The sequence below is a fragment of the Eulemur rufifrons genome, chromosome 6 (assembly GCF_041146395.1).
Source record: "Eulemur rufifrons isolate Redbay chromosome 6, OSU_ERuf_1, whole genome shotgun sequence".
Lineage (NCBI taxonomy): Eukaryota > Metazoa > Chordata > Mammalia > Primates > Lemuridae > Eulemur > Eulemur rufifrons.
The window spans coordinates 95,479,909-95,498,980 of NC_090988.1; the positions used below are offsets into that span (position 1 = coordinate 95,479,909).

The 19,072-nt window shown below is 59.5% G+C and overlaps 2 protein-coding genes across 4 annotated transcripts in view; one reads left to right on the forward strand and one right to left on the reverse strand.

The window, feature by feature from the left end:
• The window catches only part of MYRF (myelin regulatory factor), a 32,871-nt gene extending 17,650 nt beyond the window's left edge, over positions 1-15,221 (forward strand). The window contains exons 8-27 of one of the 2 annotated variants that reach the window (XM_069471468.1): positions 1,228-1,423; positions 2,702-2,778; positions 2,975-3,085; positions 3,436-3,526; positions 3,916-4,116; positions 4,377-4,488; positions 5,013-5,122; positions 5,833-5,993; positions 6,067-6,139; positions 6,410-6,498; positions 6,781-6,849; positions 7,278-7,358; positions 7,527-7,612; positions 7,715-7,882; positions 8,123-8,374; positions 9,936-10,038; positions 10,254-10,328; positions 11,031-11,136; positions 12,486-12,560; positions 12,757-15,221. In XM_069471468.1, the coding sequence (XP_069327569.1) occupies positions 1,228-1,423; positions 2,702-2,778; positions 2,975-3,085; positions 3,436-3,526; positions 3,916-4,116; positions 4,377-4,488; positions 5,013-5,122; positions 5,833-5,993; positions 6,067-6,139; positions 6,410-6,498; positions 6,781-6,849; positions 7,278-7,358; positions 7,527-7,612; positions 7,715-7,882; positions 8,123-8,374; positions 9,936-10,038; positions 10,254-10,328; positions 11,031-11,136; positions 12,486-12,560; positions 12,757-12,837 (2,317 nt within the window). In that variant the 3' untranslated portion in view covers positions 12,838-15,221. Of the gene's footprint in view, positions 1-1,227; positions 1,424-2,701; positions 2,779-2,974; positions 3,086-3,435; positions 3,527-3,915; positions 4,117-4,376; positions 4,489-5,012; positions 5,123-5,832; positions 5,994-6,066; positions 6,140-6,409; positions 6,499-6,780; positions 6,850-7,277; positions 7,359-7,523; positions 7,613-7,714; positions 7,883-8,122; positions 8,375-9,935; positions 10,039-10,253; positions 10,329-11,030; positions 11,137-12,485; positions 12,561-12,756 lie in introns of both variants that reach the window. The other variant, XM_069471469.1, reaches the window with a different exon arrangement.
• A 706-nt stretch (positions 15,222-15,927) lies between these two features.
• On the reverse strand, positions 15,928-18,839 carry TMEM258 (transmembrane protein 258). Of its 2 annotated transcripts, XM_069470102.1 has the most exons (4): positions 18,819-18,839; positions 17,189-17,298; positions 16,540-16,676; positions 15,928-16,013 (listed from the first exon to the last, which is right to left on the reverse strand). In XM_069470102.1, exons 1-3 carry the CDS (start codon positions 18,819-18,821, stop codon positions 16,550-16,552), a joined length of 240 nt encoding a protein of 79 aa, XP_069326203.1. In that variant the 5' UTR covers positions 18,822-18,839; the 3' UTR covers positions 15,928-16,013; positions 16,540-16,549. The 2 variants fall into 2 exon arrangements, with proteins under 2 accessions (XP_069326203.1, XP_069326202.1); XM_069470101.1 differs by having other exon boundaries at positions 15,928-16,676.
• Positions 18,840-19,072: the final 233 nt, after the last annotated feature.

The window sequence follows — 19,072 nt, forward strand, 5'->3', positions numbered from 1 at the left end:
AGCTCTCCCTCAACACCCACGTGGCTTCAGCTGCCCAGACCCCAGGTCAGGAGCCCTGTGGGGACCACTTCCCCAGAAGGCCAGCGGGCAGGGTAAAGGCGACTCCCCTTATCCCACTGTGGACATTGCCAGGCATGGACCAGGTGGCTGGGACTTGCCGTCTCACAAGAACAGTGGCTGAGACCAGCCTCCTGGAGTTGGGCACCCCAGGCTTTGTGGGATTCCTAGCTGGAAGTTCCCAGGGCTGGAGATGGGGGGCAGGGTCCCATGAGGTCCTATCAGGACCCCCCAGCATGGAAGAACCCACCTACTCTGGCCTCCATAGTCCTTGGGCCATCCCTGCCACCCCAGACCTGAAAGTGAGGAAGCTGGCAGCTGCAGCACCCAGGGTGGCCTAGGTACTTCCTGGGTGTTTTGCTAGGTCCGGCAGGTGGGCAGAGCCCCGGCGGGGAAGAGGTGATGAGCCCAGGCCTTCTGGAGACATTAGCCAGGCCCAAAGGCCTCTTCCCACTGGCTCAGAAGCAATCTCCCTGGCCAGCTTCCCCCGGCAAGCAAGGGCACTCCTGTGACCACCCCCGTGCCTGGGCACCCGGGTGAGGGTGGGCTAGCCATGAGTCAACAACTGCCCTCTTTCCTGCCACCTAGAGGTCCCCAATGGGCAGAGCTTGGGACACTGTCCCCAGCAACATAGGGGCCAGCTGGGGCTGAGTGTGAGGGTGAGTCCAGAGGTGCCTCGGGCTTGAGCAAGCCGGTGGGCAGCGGTTGGGCCTGCGGCAGAGCCGGCACCTGGTTCCACCGTTTCCAGGGCAACCAGCTGTCAGGCACCCTGAGCCTCTGCAGACGCGGCCCCTCTCGCCCCATCTCCCTCGAGGGAGGGGGCTCCAGGCAGCCTTCTGGGAAGGAGCCAAGCGTGGTGAGGGGCTGTCAAGCCCCTCCTCAGCAGTTCCCTCCCGCCTGGTGGGCCTCAAGGGTCTTGCCCTGCGTCCCCCATCACCAGGGCAGGGCGGTTGCCCCAGGCAGGAAGTAGAGGAAAGGACACTGGCTGAGGGGTTGGTGGACCTCTGCTCGGATCCTCTCGGGGACTCAGTTTCCATTTCTGAGAAGTGGGGCCAGCCCCACTGGTGGTGTGAGGGTCCCGGGTTCGGGGCAGGAAATTGCTCTGGAACCGGGGCAGGTGGGAGGAAGTGGCTCGTCGGGCCTCAGGGTGAGTGCCTTACCTGCTCCCAGGCCCATGCTCACCTACCGCGTGGACGCCGACAAGGGCTTCAACTTCTCGGTGGGCGACGACGCCTTCGTGTGCCAGAAGAAGAACCACTTCCAGGTGACAGTGTATGTCGGCATGCTGGGCGAGCCCAAGTACGTCAAGACGCCCGAAGGCCTCAAGCCCCTCGACTGCTTCTACCTGAAGCTGCACGGAGTGAAGGCAGGTTGGGGCTCAGAAGGAGGGGAGGCCAGGAGGGCCCGGAGCCTTGAAAGACCCCGAGACGCGGTGTGTGTGTGGCGGGGGGACACCCCCCATGGCTAAATCCAACCGCCCTTTCTCCCCACGCCTGCCCCTAGGCAGACCGCTCAGCCTTCTCTCGTCTTCTTGTTCCCTGTTTCTTGCTCTACCCTGTGGCCCCCAAGTCTGCATCCCCTGCCAAGACCCGTCTCCTGACCCCTCTATCAGCTCTCTCAGCTCCAGGTCCCCAACTAAACTCCCTGCGAACTCCCCCCTCCTTAGGGAATGGGGCCCCATCGTCTTACCCAAGCCATAACCCCCACCTCATCACACACCTGGCCCTGCTGCGGCCCTGGAAGGTCCCTCCACCTGGTCCCTTCCTCTCCTCCTCTGCTTCTCCCCTGCCCGAGTCACCACCTTCTCACTTGAATGTCCGCAGCAGCTTCCACTCTGGCCCCTAACTCATGCTCCACCTGAGACGCAGGTGGCCACGCCACTCCCCATCCTTCCAAGGTCCCCGGGCATCCTCCCAGCAGAGCCCCAGCTTCTAAGCTGGGCCCACAGGGCCTTGGGGATCCAGCCCTGCCATTTGCTGTGGCACAGAGCTCTTGTGCCCACTCACAGCCCCTGCCCTCCCTCCTGCGGCTCCCTTTGCTGTGGGCACCCTCCCAATGCCCCACCACTCCTTTCCTGCTCCCTCCACAATGGCGCCCTCTTCAGGGACACCTGCCCTGGGGCCCATTGCAACTCAGTTCTCAGACCCTCTCCCACACCCACGTCCCCTCCACCCCTCCACATGCACTGGCTGAGCCATGCCAACATGCCAGCCAGGCTCACTCATGACATGAAGCCAACCTGGCCTCAGGGGGCTCACAGGCACAAATCAGCCACCACTGTGGGGACTGAGTGGCGTGGGTGTGGACGGGTGCGCATGTGAGGGAGGGTGGCGGCTGTGTGCGCACACGCAGGTGGGGGAGTGTGCGGGTGTGGCTGTAAGGGGTGTGTGTGCATGGGGGGTGACGCGTGTGCGTCCCCGTCGGAGTGGAGGAGTGGAGTGCTGAGAGGGAGCGGGGTGCGCGTGGGGTGTGCAGTTATGCAGGAGAAGGCACCTGGGCTGGTGGCGAGTGAAGCTGAGGGCAGGGCGCTGCATTTCGTCGTGAGCTCCAGCTGGGCCAGGCCTGGGCTGAGAAGGTGAAGGAGGGCGGTGGGGAGCGTCTGTCCCCCCGTCCTGAGGTGCCACTGGGCTCTACTCCCCGCCAGCTGGAGGCCCTGAACCAGTCCATTAACATCGAGCAGTCGCAGTCAGACCGAAGCAAGCGGCCCTTCAACCCCGTCACGTGAGTGTCTGACCCTGCAGGCGGCGGTGGGGGGGGGGTACCTGGAAGGGCCCACCCTGGAGCTGGCTCGGGAACAGAGGGGGCCAGGGAGGCACGGCGTCCACCTCCTACATGTGCTGGCCTGGGTGCCCCTCTGTGACCTGGCTCTTGGCAGCCTCCCTCCCTGTCCCCTGAGCACCCTGTCCCTCTTCTGCAGGGTCAATCTGCCCCCTGAGCAGGTCACGAAAGTGACCGTGGGGCGGCTGCACTTCAGTGAGACCACCGCCAACAACATGCGCAAGAAGGGCAAGCCCAACCCTGACCAGAGGTGAGCAGAGGACCCCTGCCCGGGGCCCTCCATTCCGAGGAGGGCCAGGAAGACACCACCCGGTGTAGCGTGTCAGGCACAGAGTCCCACAGACGGGCCCATTTCACAGGGGAGGGACCTGAGATTCGGAGCCCTTAATTGACTTAAGGGCGGGAAGGCAGAAGCCTAACCTCTGGGTTAAGAAACAGCTCTATGGCTTCCTAGCTGAGAGCCCTGGGGGCTTTCTGCCCCCTAGTGGAGACTCGGGTCCTCTGTAGGATGGAGAGCACTCTGTGTCCACTGTGCACCTGGCCCGAGGGGTGGCTGGGGGGCAGGACCCTGGGTACCTCTGAGACTCTTGTGTGTCCCAGGTACTTCATGCTGGTGGTGGCCCTCCAGGCCCACGCACAGAACCAGAACTACACGCTGGCCGCCCAGATCTCAGAGCGCATCATTGTGCGGGTGAGGGCCACCTCCCCCTAGTGGGTAGATAGAGTCTTCCCCAGAGCTGGGAGAAGCAGCACCCAGGAGAAATACCAGGATGCTGGGGAGTCTGCAGCCGGAGTGCTGATCCTGCTGGGCACTGGCTGTGTGGCCTTGGGCAAGGCTTCCACCCTCTCTGGGGTGCAGCGTCTGCTTCACAGTAAAGCATGGAGGTGGACAAAACCTGGTAGCTTCTGGGATCTCACAAATGACTAAAAATTGTCACAATGGGAGGAACAGTTTCAGTTGGGCACGGTGGGGTGAGAAGCCTGGCTGAACCAGAAGGGGCGGCTGTGGGGTTTCCCCCAATCCCAGGACCCTGCAGGTCCCCTATGCCCCAGGACTGATCCAGCCCGAACTCGCGGTAGGCCTCCAACCCAGGCCAGTTTGAGAGCGACAGCGACGTGCTGTGGCAGCGGGCGCAGGTACCTGACACAGTCTTCCACCACGGCCGCGTGGGCATCAACACAGACCGGCCGGACGAGGCGCTGGTTGTGCATGGCAACGTGAAGGTCATGGGCTCGCTCATGCACCCCTCGGACCTACGGGCCAAGGAGCACGTGCAGGAGGTGGGGGCGGGGAGAGCTGGGCTACAAGCGGGGCGGGGCTGGGGGCGGGACTGGAGGCTGGCGGGTGGGGCCCGGCAGAGGGGCGGGGCCAGGTGGAGGAGCGGGGCTGCCGGGGCCGACCCTGGATCTAGATCTTGCAAACCCGGGTAGCTGGGTCTGCCCCGCACACTGCAGCCTCCTGCTGACGTCCTGGGCTCGGGGGCCTGCTGTGCACGGCCGCGGGAGGGAAGGGGCTCAGTCTCGTCCCTGGTCCCTCCCAGGTGGACACCACGGAGCAGCTGAAGAGGATCTCGCGCATGCGGCTGGTGCGCTACAGATACAAGCCCGAGTTCGCAGCCAGCGCGGGCATCGAGGCGGCAGCACCGGAGACGGGTAGGGACCGACCTGGCACGCCCTGGGGTCCGGGAACCCAGTAACTTCAGGCCTCCGTGACCCCGCCCCCTGTCTCCTGGAAATCACACTCCCAGAAGCCCCTCCTCTCGACTGCTGCAACTCCGCCTCCGGGGATCCTGCCCTCTAGAAGACCCGTTCCTTAGCCCCTGGAAAATCCGGCCTCCCAGGTCCCTGCAACTTCACCCCTGGACACTGGAAGTCTGAGAATTGGGGCCCCCTGGGTGAATCCTGTCTTCAACCTCTGGGAACCCTGCCCCCTTCCCTTGGGATCCTCACTGCCAGGAACCTGCCCCACCGCAGCCTGGGAACCCTACACCTTGAGCCCTGGAATTGTGACCCTGTGAACACTTGTCCATGGGAGCCCTTGGCTCCAGGGCTCCTTGGAATTCAAATCTCTAGGCCCTAGAACGTCATCCTTCCCAATCTGCCCCTCTTCACATTTGAGAGCTGTGCAGCAGCTTCCCGGCTCCACACACACATGTCCTGGGCTTGTCCCTCACCAGGTGTCATCGCTCAGGAGGTGAAGGAGATCCTACCCGAGGCTGTGAAGGACACTGGAGACATGGTCTTTGCCAACGGGAAAACCATAGAGAACTTCCTGGTGGTGAACAAGGTTTGCGGGTGGGAGACTGGAGGGAGCTGGGCGAGGGGTGGGCCAGCTGGGGGGGCTCACATCCTCCATAGCGAGGCCAGAGCAGCCCTGTGTCCTCTCATGCTGTCTCCAGGGCCCCGTCCCCACCCCACAGGGAACGGGGTGTGTGGGTGGGGATTTGGCCACTGGAGGCTGTGACCAAGGGCAAGAGGAACCTCGCCGAGGTTCATGGCCTCCCCCCACCCCAGGTGAAACGAGGGCAATGATAGAAGTGCTGAGACACTCTACTGGTTATCTCAAGGCTTAACCATGTGGCTTACTGTGGGGGTGATGTTTGCAACCTACCTGGCAAGAGGCTGGGCACCCAAGGAGGCACGTGATATGTTTCCACCTCAACTGAACAGTGATGTGCTGAAGTCTGAGATGCCATTGTCATTAGAGGGGGCAGATCTGAGGGTGGAGCCTTTAGGCTTGGGGAGCCTCTGAGTACAGAGAATTCTGGCAGGAGGTGGGAGGGCCGTTCAGGCAGGTGGGACAGCCTGGGCAAAGGTGCTTCGGTGCAGGTGCTGTTTGGAGGCAGGCACGGGAGCTTTGGGAGGAGGGGCCCTGGTAGGGAGGCTTTAGGGCCTCCATGCAGCCGTGGATAGCTCCCCTCCTGCTGCCTGGGGGCCGACAGCCTGGGGCTCCCGGCGTTGACCGTGCCCTCAGCGCTGGCCCGTGGCCCGTGGCAGGAGCGCATCTTCATGGAGAACGTGGGTGCCGTGAAGGAGCTGTGCAAGCTGACGGACAACCTGGAGACACGCATCGATGAGCTGGAGCGCTGGAGCCACAAGCTGGCCAAACTGCGGCGACTCGACAGCCTCAAGTCCACCGGCAGCTCGGGCGCCTTCAGGTGGGGGGGTTGGGTGGGGGAGGGCAAGAAGCCCCTTCCCAGAGCACCCTTGACCCTGGCACTCTTGCTGCAGCCACGCAGGGAGCCAGTTCAGCCGGGCGGGCAGTGTCCCCCACAAGAAGAGGCCCCCCAAGATGGCCAGCAAGGTGAGGGTGGGCAGGGAGGGGAGACAGGTTGGACCCGGGCTTCCCATCCCTCATGGCGCTCCCCAGCTCGCACCTCTCCGGCCACACTGACTCCGGTGCTTCCCCTCTCTCCTCCCGACCCTGTGGCCCTCCCAGCCCCCACTTTCTCCTTCCTCTCCCTCTGCCCCCTGGGAGACGGTGTAGCCCTTAGCATCCCACTTCCCGCAGAGCCCAGGGCAGGTAAGGCCATGGCCCTCTTCTGTGTCTTCCCCTTTTCCTCTTGGTCCTCAGGCATCGTCTGTGGTCCCAGACCAGGCCTGCATCAGCCAGCGCTTCCTGCAGGGAACCATCATCGCCCTAGTGGTGGTCATGGCTTTCAGGTGACTTGTCCCCCAGGCCCTGGGGGTGGCTGACTCCATGGGGTCAGCTGCTCATGGGCCCGGGCCTGGGGGAAGAGGAGGATGTAGTTTGGGAGCTCAAGTGGCTGAGGTCTTGGGGAAGGTGGGCCTTGTTCTGTCCCCCACCCCCAGGGCCGGGGGCACCCATTTGCGGGCATTACTTGGGAGCCCAGTGCTACAGCTGAGGACCACAGGCCTGGCCTGGAGAGGGGGCACTGGATGGTGGCTTCAGCTCTAACAGTGACCCTTTTCTGTGACTCCCAGTGTGGTGTCCATGTCCACACTGTATGTGCTGAGCCTGCGCACCGAGGAGGACCTGGTAGACGCTGATGGGTACGTCCCTGCAGGCCTGGCTGCTGGCCAAGCCGCCAGACCAGGTGGGGCTTTGGTGGGCAGCCCAAGGTCAAAGGAGCCATGGAGGCTGTCTCCTCCGAAGGGGTTCAACTTCAGGCTCTCAGCTTGCTGGGCCTTGTGGGGGTGGCTGGGAGGGTCTCTAGGAGGGTGGGCAGCCCTTCCCAGACCCTGCTGGCGCCCAGGTTTCTGTCTGGCCTGCTCAGTGCTCCCCCGGGCAGCTGGGCCTAGTGGCGGGGGCCACCTGCGGGGCCAGAGTTGGAACAGGGTGGGAGGAAAGAGGGCCAGGGCAGGGCCTTGGGCTCTGTCAGCCCGCTGTCACTCCAGCTCCTGGGGCCACCTCTGACTGTGTCTTCTCTTCTCTCCTCCTCTGTGCCTTTCTCACCCTTTGCCTCTCTGCTGCCCCTTAGCTCTTTTGCCGTGTCCACTTCCTGTCTCCTGGCCCTGCTCCGGCCCCAGCACCCTGGGGGGAGTAAGGCCATGTGCCCATGGTACGTGCTGACAAACACCCCTCCCTCCTGTGGCTCCCACCACCCTTCTTCCTGCCTCTGTCCCCCTCCCTCTCCGCCTCCTCTTGCCTTCCTGCTTCTCCAGGACACCCTGGCCTCCCCGTCAGGCTTGCCCAGCCCTTCTGAGCTCAGCTCACCCTTCCCCAGCAGGTCCAGCCAGAGCTTTGGGACCACTCAGCTCCGACAGTCCCCTGTGACCACTGGGCTGCCAGGCATACAGCCCTCTTTGCTGCTGGGTGCGTGTCTGGGCAGGCGTGGGGTGGGATGGGAGGTGGCTGTGTCCTGGGCCAGGGCCTGTGCGGCCCCCTTCCAGCTCATACAGCCTCTGGCCTCCTCAGTGACCACCAGCCTGACCAGCTCAGCCCCAGGGCCTGCTGTCCGCACCTTGGACCTGTGCTTCAGCCACCCCTGCCCTGTCATCTGCTGCTCCTCACCCACCCCTAGCCCTACTACTGCCCCTGGCCATGGTGTCAGCCCCAGTGCCACCCCCACTGCCAACCGCTCAGGTATGGCTCTCTCAGGGCCTGGGTTGGGGGTTGGGTACCTGCGTTCAGACAAAGGCCCCAAGGACTCATTGGTGGGGGGGGTTCTCCTGGAGCCCCGAATGAGGCTCTGGAGAAAGGGGAATCCCTCTGCAGAGGCCAAGAGACAGATGGGGTTCACTCAGTCCAGGGGGGTCCTAGAGATAGCTGGATAGGAGGCAGCCAACTCCCTTCTTCTTAACCTGACCCTGCTTTTATCCACAGGCCCCAGCCAGATGGCCCTGCTGCCAGTCACCAACATCAGAGCCAAGTCCTGGGGCCTTTCAGCCAATGGCATTGGCCACTCCAAGCATCCCAAGAGCCTGGAGCCTGTGGCCAGCCCTGCAGTCCCCTTCCCCGGGTGGCAGGGCAAAGCCAAGAACAGCCCCAGCCTCAGTCTCCATGGCCGGGCTCGCCGAGAGGCCCCCCAGCCCAGCCTGGGCCCTGCTCAGCCCACTCGGTCCCAGGACCAGCCAGGTATCTGCCTCACCCCAGTTCCTCCCAACCCAGCCCAGCAAGGCTCACTGGCCAGGGCCCATTTCAATCACATGACTGCCTGGGTGCAGAACTGTCAGTCAACTGGCATTTGCTGAGCAAGTTCTAAGTATGAGGAATCAGGTCAGGAGCCTTAGATGGTCTCATTCAATCCTCACAACACTCCTGCAGGAAAGGAATTGTCCCCTTACTCAGATGAGGAAACGGAGACTTAGGTAAAGTGACTGGCCCAGGGTTGCCCAGCCCATCAGCAGCAGAGCTGGAATTTGGTCCCAGAGCTGCCTGCCAGGGTGAGGAGGGTGCTGGACAGGCTCCCCAGGACTTTTCTCCAAACCTCAGACCTTTGGTTTTAACAAAGCTAGAGAACCTTTTGTTGTAGAAGTTTTCAAACAGGGTTCCTCCAAGGTGCCCCAGGGGTTGCCTTGGGAGGCAGGGAGCCTACCTGGCTCCAACTAGGCAGCCATGCTCTAAGATTTGAGGCTCCTCGTCAAATTTCATTTCATAGGCTTTGTGGCTTAAAGGAGAAAAACAGCTTGGAAACTGTGGTTTGCAGAGATTGAAGTTCAAAGTGATGGGGAAACCCAAGGGGCAGACGCTCACCAGGTGGCCGTTTTCTGGGCTGCTGCTCTGTGTAGCTGGCTCTGTCCAGGGCACTGGGGCTGATGAAGACAGACCCGCCCCTGCCCCCAAAGACTCGCAGAGATGAAAGCACAGAGTGTGATGAGACTCTGAAGGGACAGGCAGGCACCTTTGGGCCTGGGGAGGGCACTTGATCTGGGCTAAGGTGGGGAGGTGATCAGGCAGGAAGTAACATTGGAGCTGAGTCTTTGAGGACATGGGGAGTTTGCCCAGAAGGGAAGGGCACCTTTCATCTTGTCTGTATCTGATACCTGTCCCTGGCTGCACAGGGCATTCTGGGGTACCTTGGGTCCCTGGGTTGTGTCTCATAGAGCTGAAAACGTACCAGGTCCAGCAAATGTTCAGTGGCCCCAGCTCCCCCGTGCCGGGGTGGAATGGTTAGGCAGCAGCAAGCCTGCAGGACAGTGAATGACGATGAGCAAGAAAGCCTTGTGTCCCCTGCCTCCTACCTAGCTAGCCAGTCTGCAGCGGGTTGGTTCAGTCGCGGTGTGCTGGTAGGTGTGTGACACTTGGTTCTCTGGGGTGCGGGAAGTCCTGATTTGTGTGTGCGAGTACTCCCACCACGGCTGGTTTCAAGCTACCAGTGTCACGTCACTGAACCCAGAGCTGAGGAGGGCTGTGTTCTCAGGAACAGAGGCCTGTGTTCCTGTACACTGTGGGCCATCCCTGCCTCTGGGTGTTCCGGTTCTGTGGAGGAGCAGACCTCAGGCTCGTGCAGACTGGCTAGGCCGAGGGCTGCTGGGAAAGGGGTGTGGTGTGAGCCCAGCCACTCTGGGCATCTGGAAAGAATAACCTGAAACTTATTCATACTAAGGTGTGAGTGACTGATCCAAGCCTGGCAAGGAAAGATTTGATTGCTTCTCATTTGTGTCCTGCCTTGTCACCTTCCTCCCTGCCCCAACAGCCTCTCTCCTTGCAGACCCAGTACCCTCCCTGACCTCCATCCAGGTGCTGGAGAATTCAATGCCCATCACCTCCCAGTACTGTGCTCCTGGGGACACCTGCAGGTGGGCTGGGCTCCTCCCCTTCACCCCAGGGAGGTCCCCTCAGGTGACATGAGCCCAGGCAGTGTCTATGCCTAGATCTTGCCCTCCTCAGGGAGGAACCTCCCCGCAGGGCCTCCAGTACAGACAGGGGGCAGGGCTGGGGAGCTGACGGGGCGGTGGCGGGGGGGGCTTTGGCAGAGTGGTCTTAGGCTAAAGCACCAGCTTTGCCCCTTCAGGCCTGGAAACTTCACCTACCATATCCCCGTGAGCAGCAGCACCCCACTGCACCTCAGCCTGACCCTGCAGATGAAGTGAGTGCCGGCGTGGGGGTGTTGGGGGATGGGAGGGGAGCCAGGGAGAAGCCCCTGCGGAGCCTCAGAATGGCCAGACCTGAGGCCAGCCCAGGGGCCCAGCACATTTCCCCGCAAGGTAGACCCAGACAGCCTGGGGGAGGGCTCAGGAGGGCCGCTCACTTTATTGCCCGCTTCACGGCTCACTGGCTAAATGACCCTGCCTCACAGGGCTAGGAGGACCACCTGGGATGGTGGATGGGGAAGGTTTGTACCCTATGGCACTGGTCCCCAACCTTTTTGGCACCAGGGACCGGTTTTATGGAAGACAATTTTTCCATGGACCGGGGCAGGGGCGGGTGGGGAGGCGGCGCTCAGGCTATGATGCGAGCGATGGGGAGCGGCTGTAAATACAGATGAAGCTTCGCTCATGCACCTGCTCCTCACCTCCTGCTGTGTGCACCCCCTTCCTAAGTTTCACAGAAGACAGTTTTTCTGTGGGGAGGAAGAGGCAGAGCTCAGGTGATGCACGCCCAGGTTCCTAACAGCCCACGGACCAGTGTCGGGCTGTGGCACAGGGGTTGGGGGCTGCAGCCCTATGAGGACCTCGGTTATTATGCATTGTTCTCAGGCTGTGTGAGGACCCAGCAGCTTGTTGCATTGGTGGGCTTGGGGTGGAGGGCTCCAGAACCCCATTTCCCTACTAATTGGGCCTGTCCCCAGCTCCTCCTCCCCTGTGTCCGTGGTGCTGTGCAGTCTGATGTCAAAGGGGGAGCCGTGTGAGGAGGGGGCCTTGCCGCAGAGTCTCCACGCCCACCAGGACACCCAGGTAGGTGGGACTGGGCTGTGGGCTGGAGCTTCCTCTCCGCTGGTACAACTGGGCCCCCGAGCAGGTGAGGAGAGGGAGCGAGGAGTGAGAGTGAAGGCATCTCCACAAGGGACTCTCTGGGGCCTGGGCCTCTGTGCCCCAGGGAGGGGGTATGCGTGCATGCGTCCATTCCACTCCCTGCCGAGCATCTCCCGTCTCTGCCGTGATGGGGCCTCAGGGAAGAAAACAGCCCCGCAGGACTGACCGGGATGAGTGCAATGGTGGAGACAGGCGGGCGTCCTGGGAGCCCACGGCAGGGAGGGCTGTGAGGTCCGGGGAGGTGGAACGTCGGAGGAGCGTCCAGAGGCAGGAAGGAGCCCAGATCTCATCCTCAGGCTGGGGCCAGGGCACAGTTCAATCTGCAATATTAGAAGACACCTCGGGCTCTACGTGGGGGCTGCCTCTTGGTCTGGGAGAACTGGATGGCCGGACCCTGTCACCGTCCAGCTCCTCCCTGGCCACATAACCAGAAGTTAACAACCCTCTGGTGCCCATGGACCACTAGTTTCTCCCTGGGCCTGAGAGGTCATAGGAGAAGACTCTCAGGACTCCGAGTTAAGGGAAGTAGTGATATCTCTTCTCATTCCTTCGTGTGTTACGCAACAAATAATTATTGGGGTCCCTTCTGTCCCAGGCCTGTGCTGGGCCCAGCTGCAGGGGCACAGAGGTGGAGGAGAAATAGGTTTTAAGTTCCAAAAACACATTCTAGTGAGGGAGAAAAGACGTGCAGAAAGTACCTTGCTGCAGGAGGGGAGTGGGTGAGGGCCCTGAGAGCCCCGGGCCCTGTGACCCTGCAGAGGAGGGAGAGCCCAGCTGGACGCTCACTAGGCACGGTGCTCAGGCCTGAGCCCACAGAACAGAGGCAAAGCCAAAGCTCAGGTAGGAGATGGGCACGCTGCCTGCAGCCTCCTGCTGCCCTGGGAGGGAGGGAGCCAGACAGACCTGGGTTTGAATCCCAGCTCTGCCACACTGTGTGATTTTTTGGCAAGTGACTCGGTTTCCTCATCTGTGAGACAGGGCTAGGAGCAGCACCGCTTCATTGGATTGTAATGAGGATGAGGTTAATGACATACTTCAATGTGCCCAGGGCACAGTGGGTGACGGAACAGGGCACAGGGGACAGGAAAGGGAGGCGGGGCCGGGTGAAGTCTGCTAGGACTTGTCTGTTGTGTGGAGTAGCTGTCATTGCTCCCTCCATCTCTTCGAAGCCTCGCTTTTTTCCCTCCTAAACTTGCCGCATCCCCCGGGGCTGCAGGGGTAAGGGAGATGGGGCACGGGGCCGTCCTGACCCCTTTCCCTTCTCTCTCCAGGGCACCTCTCACCAGTGGCCAGTAACCATCCTGTCCTTCGGTGACTTCACCTACCACTTCCGGGTGGCACTGCTGGTGAGCAGGGGCACCCCGCCTTTCCCCGGGGGTCCCGGCTCCTCTCTCTGTGTTGTGGGGCTTTGGGATGAGTGGGGCATTTGCAGAGCACGTGGGAGGACTTTGGGGCACAGCATCAAGCAACATCAGCAGGCAAGTGCCACCTGTCCTGTATGTGGAGAGCCACCTCACCTGTTCCCACTGCCCTTCCCCCCAGGGTCAAGCCAACTGCAGCTCAGAGGCCCTTGCCCAGCCAGCCACAGACTACTACTTCCACTTCTACCGCCTGTGCGACTGAGCTGCCCTCCTGAGGCAGCACCACACGGGGGACCAGGGGTCCTCAGGCACCCCTCTCACACTGGATGCGACGGTGTTACACTGGAGCCTGCTGCCGGCCAGCTCTGCCGTACGCTGGCCCTTCCCTCGACTGGTGAAACTGGAAGTCCTCACACTGGAGTTGCTGTTCCAGCTGGTCGCCCCTCACACTGCACAGAGGGAGCCAGAGACAGACTTCCTGGGCCGTCCTGCCTGCCACCTCCTCTGGGCCAGGAATCACATCTGTCCAGATATGGTGGTTGGAAGGTTGGCTTCGGGTGTCCTGGAGGCCAGGGGAAGCCTGTGACCCCGATTTGTCCAGAGCCCGCTCTCCCCTGCCTCCCCTTTTGAGACTGGGAACCACCCTTCTCGGAGAGGACCTGCCTGCCTTTGAGGTCAGCTGGGGTCTTGGATCCAGCCCTAAGAGACTTGGCTGGACCCCCATGAGTCAGTCAATGGAGGGCAGATAGCTCTCCCCCTCAAAGCTGCTCCCCAGGGACAGCTTGGTAGAGGACCTCTTGGGGTTTGACTGTTACGCTGGACTTGGATTTCTAAGCTTTAAGTGTGGCCCAGGTGCTTGGCTCCCCCAAACTCCCAGGGCAGCCAAGGCCAGCCCTGGATGGGTCAGAGAGACCGACTTTGTGCCTTAAGTCCACTTAGTGCCTGGTGAAGCCACCCTCGGCCCTTCACAGACCTGAACCAGTGGGGGCCAGGGGCCAGTGGCCAGGTAAGCCTTGGACCCTTGAACTTGGAGCATCCCAGAAGAGGAAGTTCTCTAAGAGCCCGCAGACAGTGTTGCCGCCCCACCGCCTGTGTTCCCGGGAGCGTCCCCAGCTCACAGGGGTGATAGTAACCACATCATTCTCTCTGAGCAGAGGAGCGGGAACCCTGCAAGCAGCAGGCTGGTCTTGGCTGGTGGGCAGATGCCAATAGCTTTTGCTGTTATTAGTGAAGTAATTACTAAATGCACTTAGACCAGGGTGGGAAGGAGTGGAAGGATGGAGCTGGAAGGCCCAGAGCGGGCCAGAGCTGTGGTGTAACACTTGCTCCCGGGGAGCCTCAGAGATGCCCCTCCCACTCCCGACCACCAAGACTCTGGCCTCTCCCTCCACTCTTGCCTGCTGCTGGCCTCGTCTCTCCAAATCAAAGGCTCCTTTGCTTGGCTTGGACAGTCAAGCTGGAGGGACCCAGGCTTGGCAGTAGCCTCCATCTGTTTATCCCTCCCAGGAGCAGGAGCGGTGGGCTTGGGTTAGGGAAGAAGTCTTATCTCAAGTGCCAACCCCAGCGTTTCACAGTGGCGCCTGGAGCACTGTGAGGCCACACCCAGGTTCGTGGAAGGAGTGTGGTCATCATTTAGCCACATCTGCCACGGGTCCAGAATTGGGAAAGGGAATTGCCGTCCGTGCCCTGTGGCACTCCGCCAGCTCTTTGGGAACCAGGCCTCGCCCCATCCTACCTCTCATTCTCAGCTTTGAATGGGAGGCCTTTCTGTGGGGGAGCCGAATTCTTGAAGCCTATGAACTGCGGGCCCCCTTCTGCCCTGGATCTCAAAGCACTTATCCTCAGGATAGGGAAGCACCAGGGGATACAGGGATACCCCACCTGCAGCCCCCTGCCCAGCTGGGCTCCAGTCCCTCACTCTGACATAGGAATTGTGTCATGCAGGCAGCCGAGCCTTACTTAGGACTACACTGTGCTCCCTCCCACTGGGGAATCTCTCTCTGATGCCTTAAAACTGCCGAGCCCCACCCCTTGTAATAGGATTCTACGGCTTCCTCACTAGGGGTATGTGTTCCTGGACTGTGGCCCTTCCTTAACTGGAAAGTGACCCTCCTCTGCCCCTCTGGAGCCTGTCTGGACACAGCATAACCCCAGTCCCATTAGCAGCTGGATCTGTTTCCATGCCTGGGGAGGGGGTCCTCGGGGCAGGGGTTGGGGCCAGGGTGGGGCTCCAAGCTGCTTGAGGGGGTCAACCTTGGACCAAAGTTGCCTTAAGCCTGTGGTAAATGGGCCTCGGGGAAGGCGAGGGGGCCACCTGCTGGAGGCTGCCTGCTGCCAGGCTGGCACCGGGGTGTGGGTGTCTCAGCTCCAACCCCCACCTGGGGTCCAGCGGGCCATCCCTCCCTTCCTCTCTCCCCTCTGGCGTCTCTTCCTGTAGCCACTGGGCTGATCTCCCCTTAGCTTCAAGCTGTACATAGGGCCTCCCAGTGCAACCCCCCCTGCCCACACCGTACCCCGTTAGAAGCCTGCGTGTGCATAGAGCACCCCCAGTTAACCCCCAATTCCCCTTCCTGAGCTCTGACTCATATTTATCATGTACCAACTCTGACTCTGCAGTGGGCAGACAGGGAGGCAGCCCGAGCCTGCTTGCTTCCTGTCCCCCGAACTGTTCTTTTCTTCTGAAGTAAATATACATATATAAATAAATGTATAAATACTGCTTTGTATCTGAGCTTGCCTCTTGTCTCTTCTTGGATTGATCTGGTGGGAGAGAGAGTCCCCTGTGGGGCTGGGACTAACTGGAACTCCAATGTCTTCCTGAGAAGTCTGGAATCTCCAGGGCCCCAAGCCAGATTGACCCTTCGTACCCCTTACCGTTCTTAGCTTCATACTAGGGCTGGGAATGGACTCAGCAGCCCCACCCCCGGCCACACCTCCCACTACCATGCACCTGCCACTGAGTGAAGAGTAGCCACCCAGCAAAAAAACTTTGTTAGGGGACAAGCTGAGCCTGGTAAGGGTGCCCCAGCCCAGAGAAGGGTGGCTATGTTTAGAGAGGATAGGCCAGGGCAGAAAGGATTGGTGTGGTTCCTACAGGTTTGTTCTAGAAACAACAGAGGAGGGTAGGCCTGGACCCTTCCTCTCCACAGGTGAGCTTTAAATTCCGATGACAAGATACCCCGGCCACAGCCCTCATCCCCCAGCAGAGAAGGCAGGTTTCCCAGCAGCAGGAACCGTGTGACAGGCAGAAGAGAAATGGGAAAGAGTGGGACAGGGGGAACCACATAGGTCCCAGCACTCCTACCCCCACACAACAGGCACGAGACAGGACTGTCACACATCTGCCTTTATTGTGAGCAGCAGGTGACACACTTCCAGCAATAGTAAAAAAAATTAATTTACAAAAGCAGAGATTCAGTGAAGCCGCCTGGTTGGTACCTGAAAGAGGAGAGGGGTATCAAAATCTGACCACTGACTTCCTTCCCACCTTCCTCTCTCCCTGAACCCCTGGGCTCCCGGGGCAAGGGCTGACGAGTACACTCCTTTGAGGATGAGCCACCAGGGCAGAATCTCAGTGACCTGTTTGGTGGACTATCTGCAGCAAGTTTGAAGTCCCAGATCTTGACCCCCTTCCAGCCAGCCCAGCAGCCTCTCCAAGTCAGTGCATGACTTGTAAGAACGCAAATGTATAACCACGGAAAACTTGCACCCACATCCCTGTGTAGCCCATCTCAAAGCCAGACGGAGTCCTTGGGCTGTGTGAACTCCGAACTGACAAGGGAGGCCACACTCGGCTCAAATCCCCATGAGGGGCAGGGAAAGAGGCACACATGGCTAGCGTCTCCATCCACTCCCCTGAGTCAGTCGCTATTAACCAAGGCATCACAGAGGCAAGACCATGAGGACCCCGCTGATGTGGGCATGAAGAAACTTCTCTAGGCTGCCACCTTGTCACAGCTCTTACCCTTGGGAGCTCACACGTAAATGCCGACCCAGAGCAGCAAGAAGAGCACTCCAAAGCCCATGAAGAGTGAGGCCACCAAGGAGATGAGAAGCTCTTTGTAGATATCTCGAGTGTACTTGGTGGAGGTGACCTCATAACTGAGTGGGGCTGTTAAGGCAAAGCAAAGGGATGGACTGCGGAGTGCAGGAGCCCGGCCAGTGGTGCCCTGGGGAAAAAGGCACGGGGTAGATGCTTTCTGGCTCACTGCATCCAGGCACAGGGGCCCAAGAGATGATTTGGACTATGTTGCTCCATACTGACCCCCCCACCACCCAGGAAGAAAATGAGACCCAGAGGAGTTAGGTCACTTGTCCTAGGTCACACAGCTCGTGAGTGATGGAGCTGGGACTAGCCCTCAGACCTCCTAACACCTGAGCTCATCCTTCCTTATACCACTTTGCCAATTTCAGCTCCCCCATCTCCCTCGTCCACACCACCCAGGCCCTCTGCTCGCTGTCCTGGAAATCTGAAGAGCAAACTGAACTCATCTGAAATTGGGAAATAAGACCACAACCTGACCTTGGGTATCAAGGCATGTACCTAGCACAGTTTCTCCCTCAGCTCCCCACATCACTAATACTGGCCCACTGGCTGCTCAGTGAAAGGATACACGAAGAACCAGGCGGTGAAGAACATGCCAATGGCCAAAAGCACCACAGTCAGATGGGGGAAGACAGCCGGATTCACTGGGCTGGTGTATCTGCTCATGGCCTCGAGCTCCTAGGGGAGGGCATGAGATTAGAACCATCAAAGAATCATGTGATTTTAGCCTGGGGAGACTGGGGGGTTATCGAGAAGCCTTGTGCTCTTGTGACTGCTAAAGGCCTATTTCAGCCTAGAGATGTGGAAAGCCTTCAGAACCAACATCAACTGATTCAGTACGGGAATGACGATTACAGGTCTACCTTAAAACTGAGGTGGTACTTTATCTTTTCAATATTAACACAAGAAGCGCAGCCGAGAGTCAGAGGATGAGACATAGAAGGTGACAGCTACACATCAATCAATGCTCCTTAGCATTTTCCGAGGCCAATGACACCATGAAAATGTAATGAAAGGTATGAACTCTCTGCCTGGGAAAAATCACATATGAGAAAAAGTTTGCCTACAATTTTGGAAGCTTTATGGACTCACATGTATAGACATTATGCTAAGAATCCTTGCTGTAAGTCACAGAGCCTGGATTGGTACCCAGATCTCAACTTCTGCGTATTCTTCTCACCACACTATTATGGAATATCAGGATCTACCAGTAAAAGACACCAGTTAAAATTCTGGGTTTACTGAATAATCTGAATCTCAGGAAAGCAGTTAGGATGGTATCTATTTCACAGTGTTGATCTATGACATAAGAAAGATGACGAATGTCGAAGCATGTAGTTTAGTGCTTGGCATAGAGTAACTGCTCAATAGGTGTTTGTTTCCTTCCTAAGGTTGTAGGGAAGATTATGAGATAATGCCTGTGAAACAGAGCTGTAAACGTAAAGCTCTGTATGAATGTTAACTTCATTGTCACCCATCAGCCAATGCTTCTAAAATCCAGAACATAACAACACTAGAGAAGTAAAATGACCCCATTGTTCTAAGAGACACGGGAATTCAATTCAGTAAACAATTATGTTCCCCTCCCCCTAAAATGATAAAGACAATCACTGCCATTTATTGAGCCTCCAATTACAGGCCCTGTGTGTGGCACTGGGAATACAAAGATGAATAGACATCATCCCAGAGCTAGATGCACGTCAGACGGTGGTCACTAGGAGGCGTGGCAGAAAACAAAGAAGTCCATGAAACGTGGCCAGAGGTCTGTACAGAGGTTGTGGGCGCTCCCAGGAGGGACTGGCCAAGTGCCTGAGAGAGCTAGAAGTGCTTCACCAAGAAATAACATTTACCCAGGGCCTTACAGGATGAGTACGAGTTCAGCAGGGGGAAGAACTTTCCAAATAGAGACAGCAGACCACAGGTAACAGAGATACAAGATTGAAGGTATTCAAAATACACCCCACGCCCCTCATCTTTATAAATCGCGAGCTCTGAGCCAGGTCCGATCAAAACCTCAGCCTAAGGACTTCACGGCAAGGGGTTTCCTTTCCCCATCCCTCCGCCCAAGCCAGAGGTTCCAGGAGCGCCCAGCCCTCTGGATCTCTGACGTCTTGAGGTCTCCGCAAGAGAACCGCGGTGTGGGTCAGGCCCCAGGTGGTCCTCACAACCCTGTCCAAAACTCCCCTCAACGGTCTCACCATTTCGCCCCGCACAGGGTAAGCCGCCACTCCGCCACCGGAAGAACACGTCGGCAGGAGCAAAAGCCTAGCGCAGCCGGAAGAGGAAGTGCCCCCGCGCGAGAGGCATTGTGGGACCTGTAGTCCTGTGATTTCGGGTGTAGCGGGAGCTGGGGCTTACGGAGCCCTGTTGTGGGTGGAGTGGGGGCAAGCGATGTAGAAGGGTATGGCAGGGCCGCTGAGAGAATCCATTCTCCCTGGAGGGACTGTTTGCC

What these genes read in the sequence shown, in the direction of transcription:
- TMEM258 (XM_069470102.1), bottom strand. An exon ending in TTCACCGCCTGGTTCTTCGT is followed by an intron (nt 16,677 to 17,188) that starts GTATCCTTTCAC and finishes AGCCCCACTCAG; the next exon opens with TTATGAGGTCACCTCCACCA.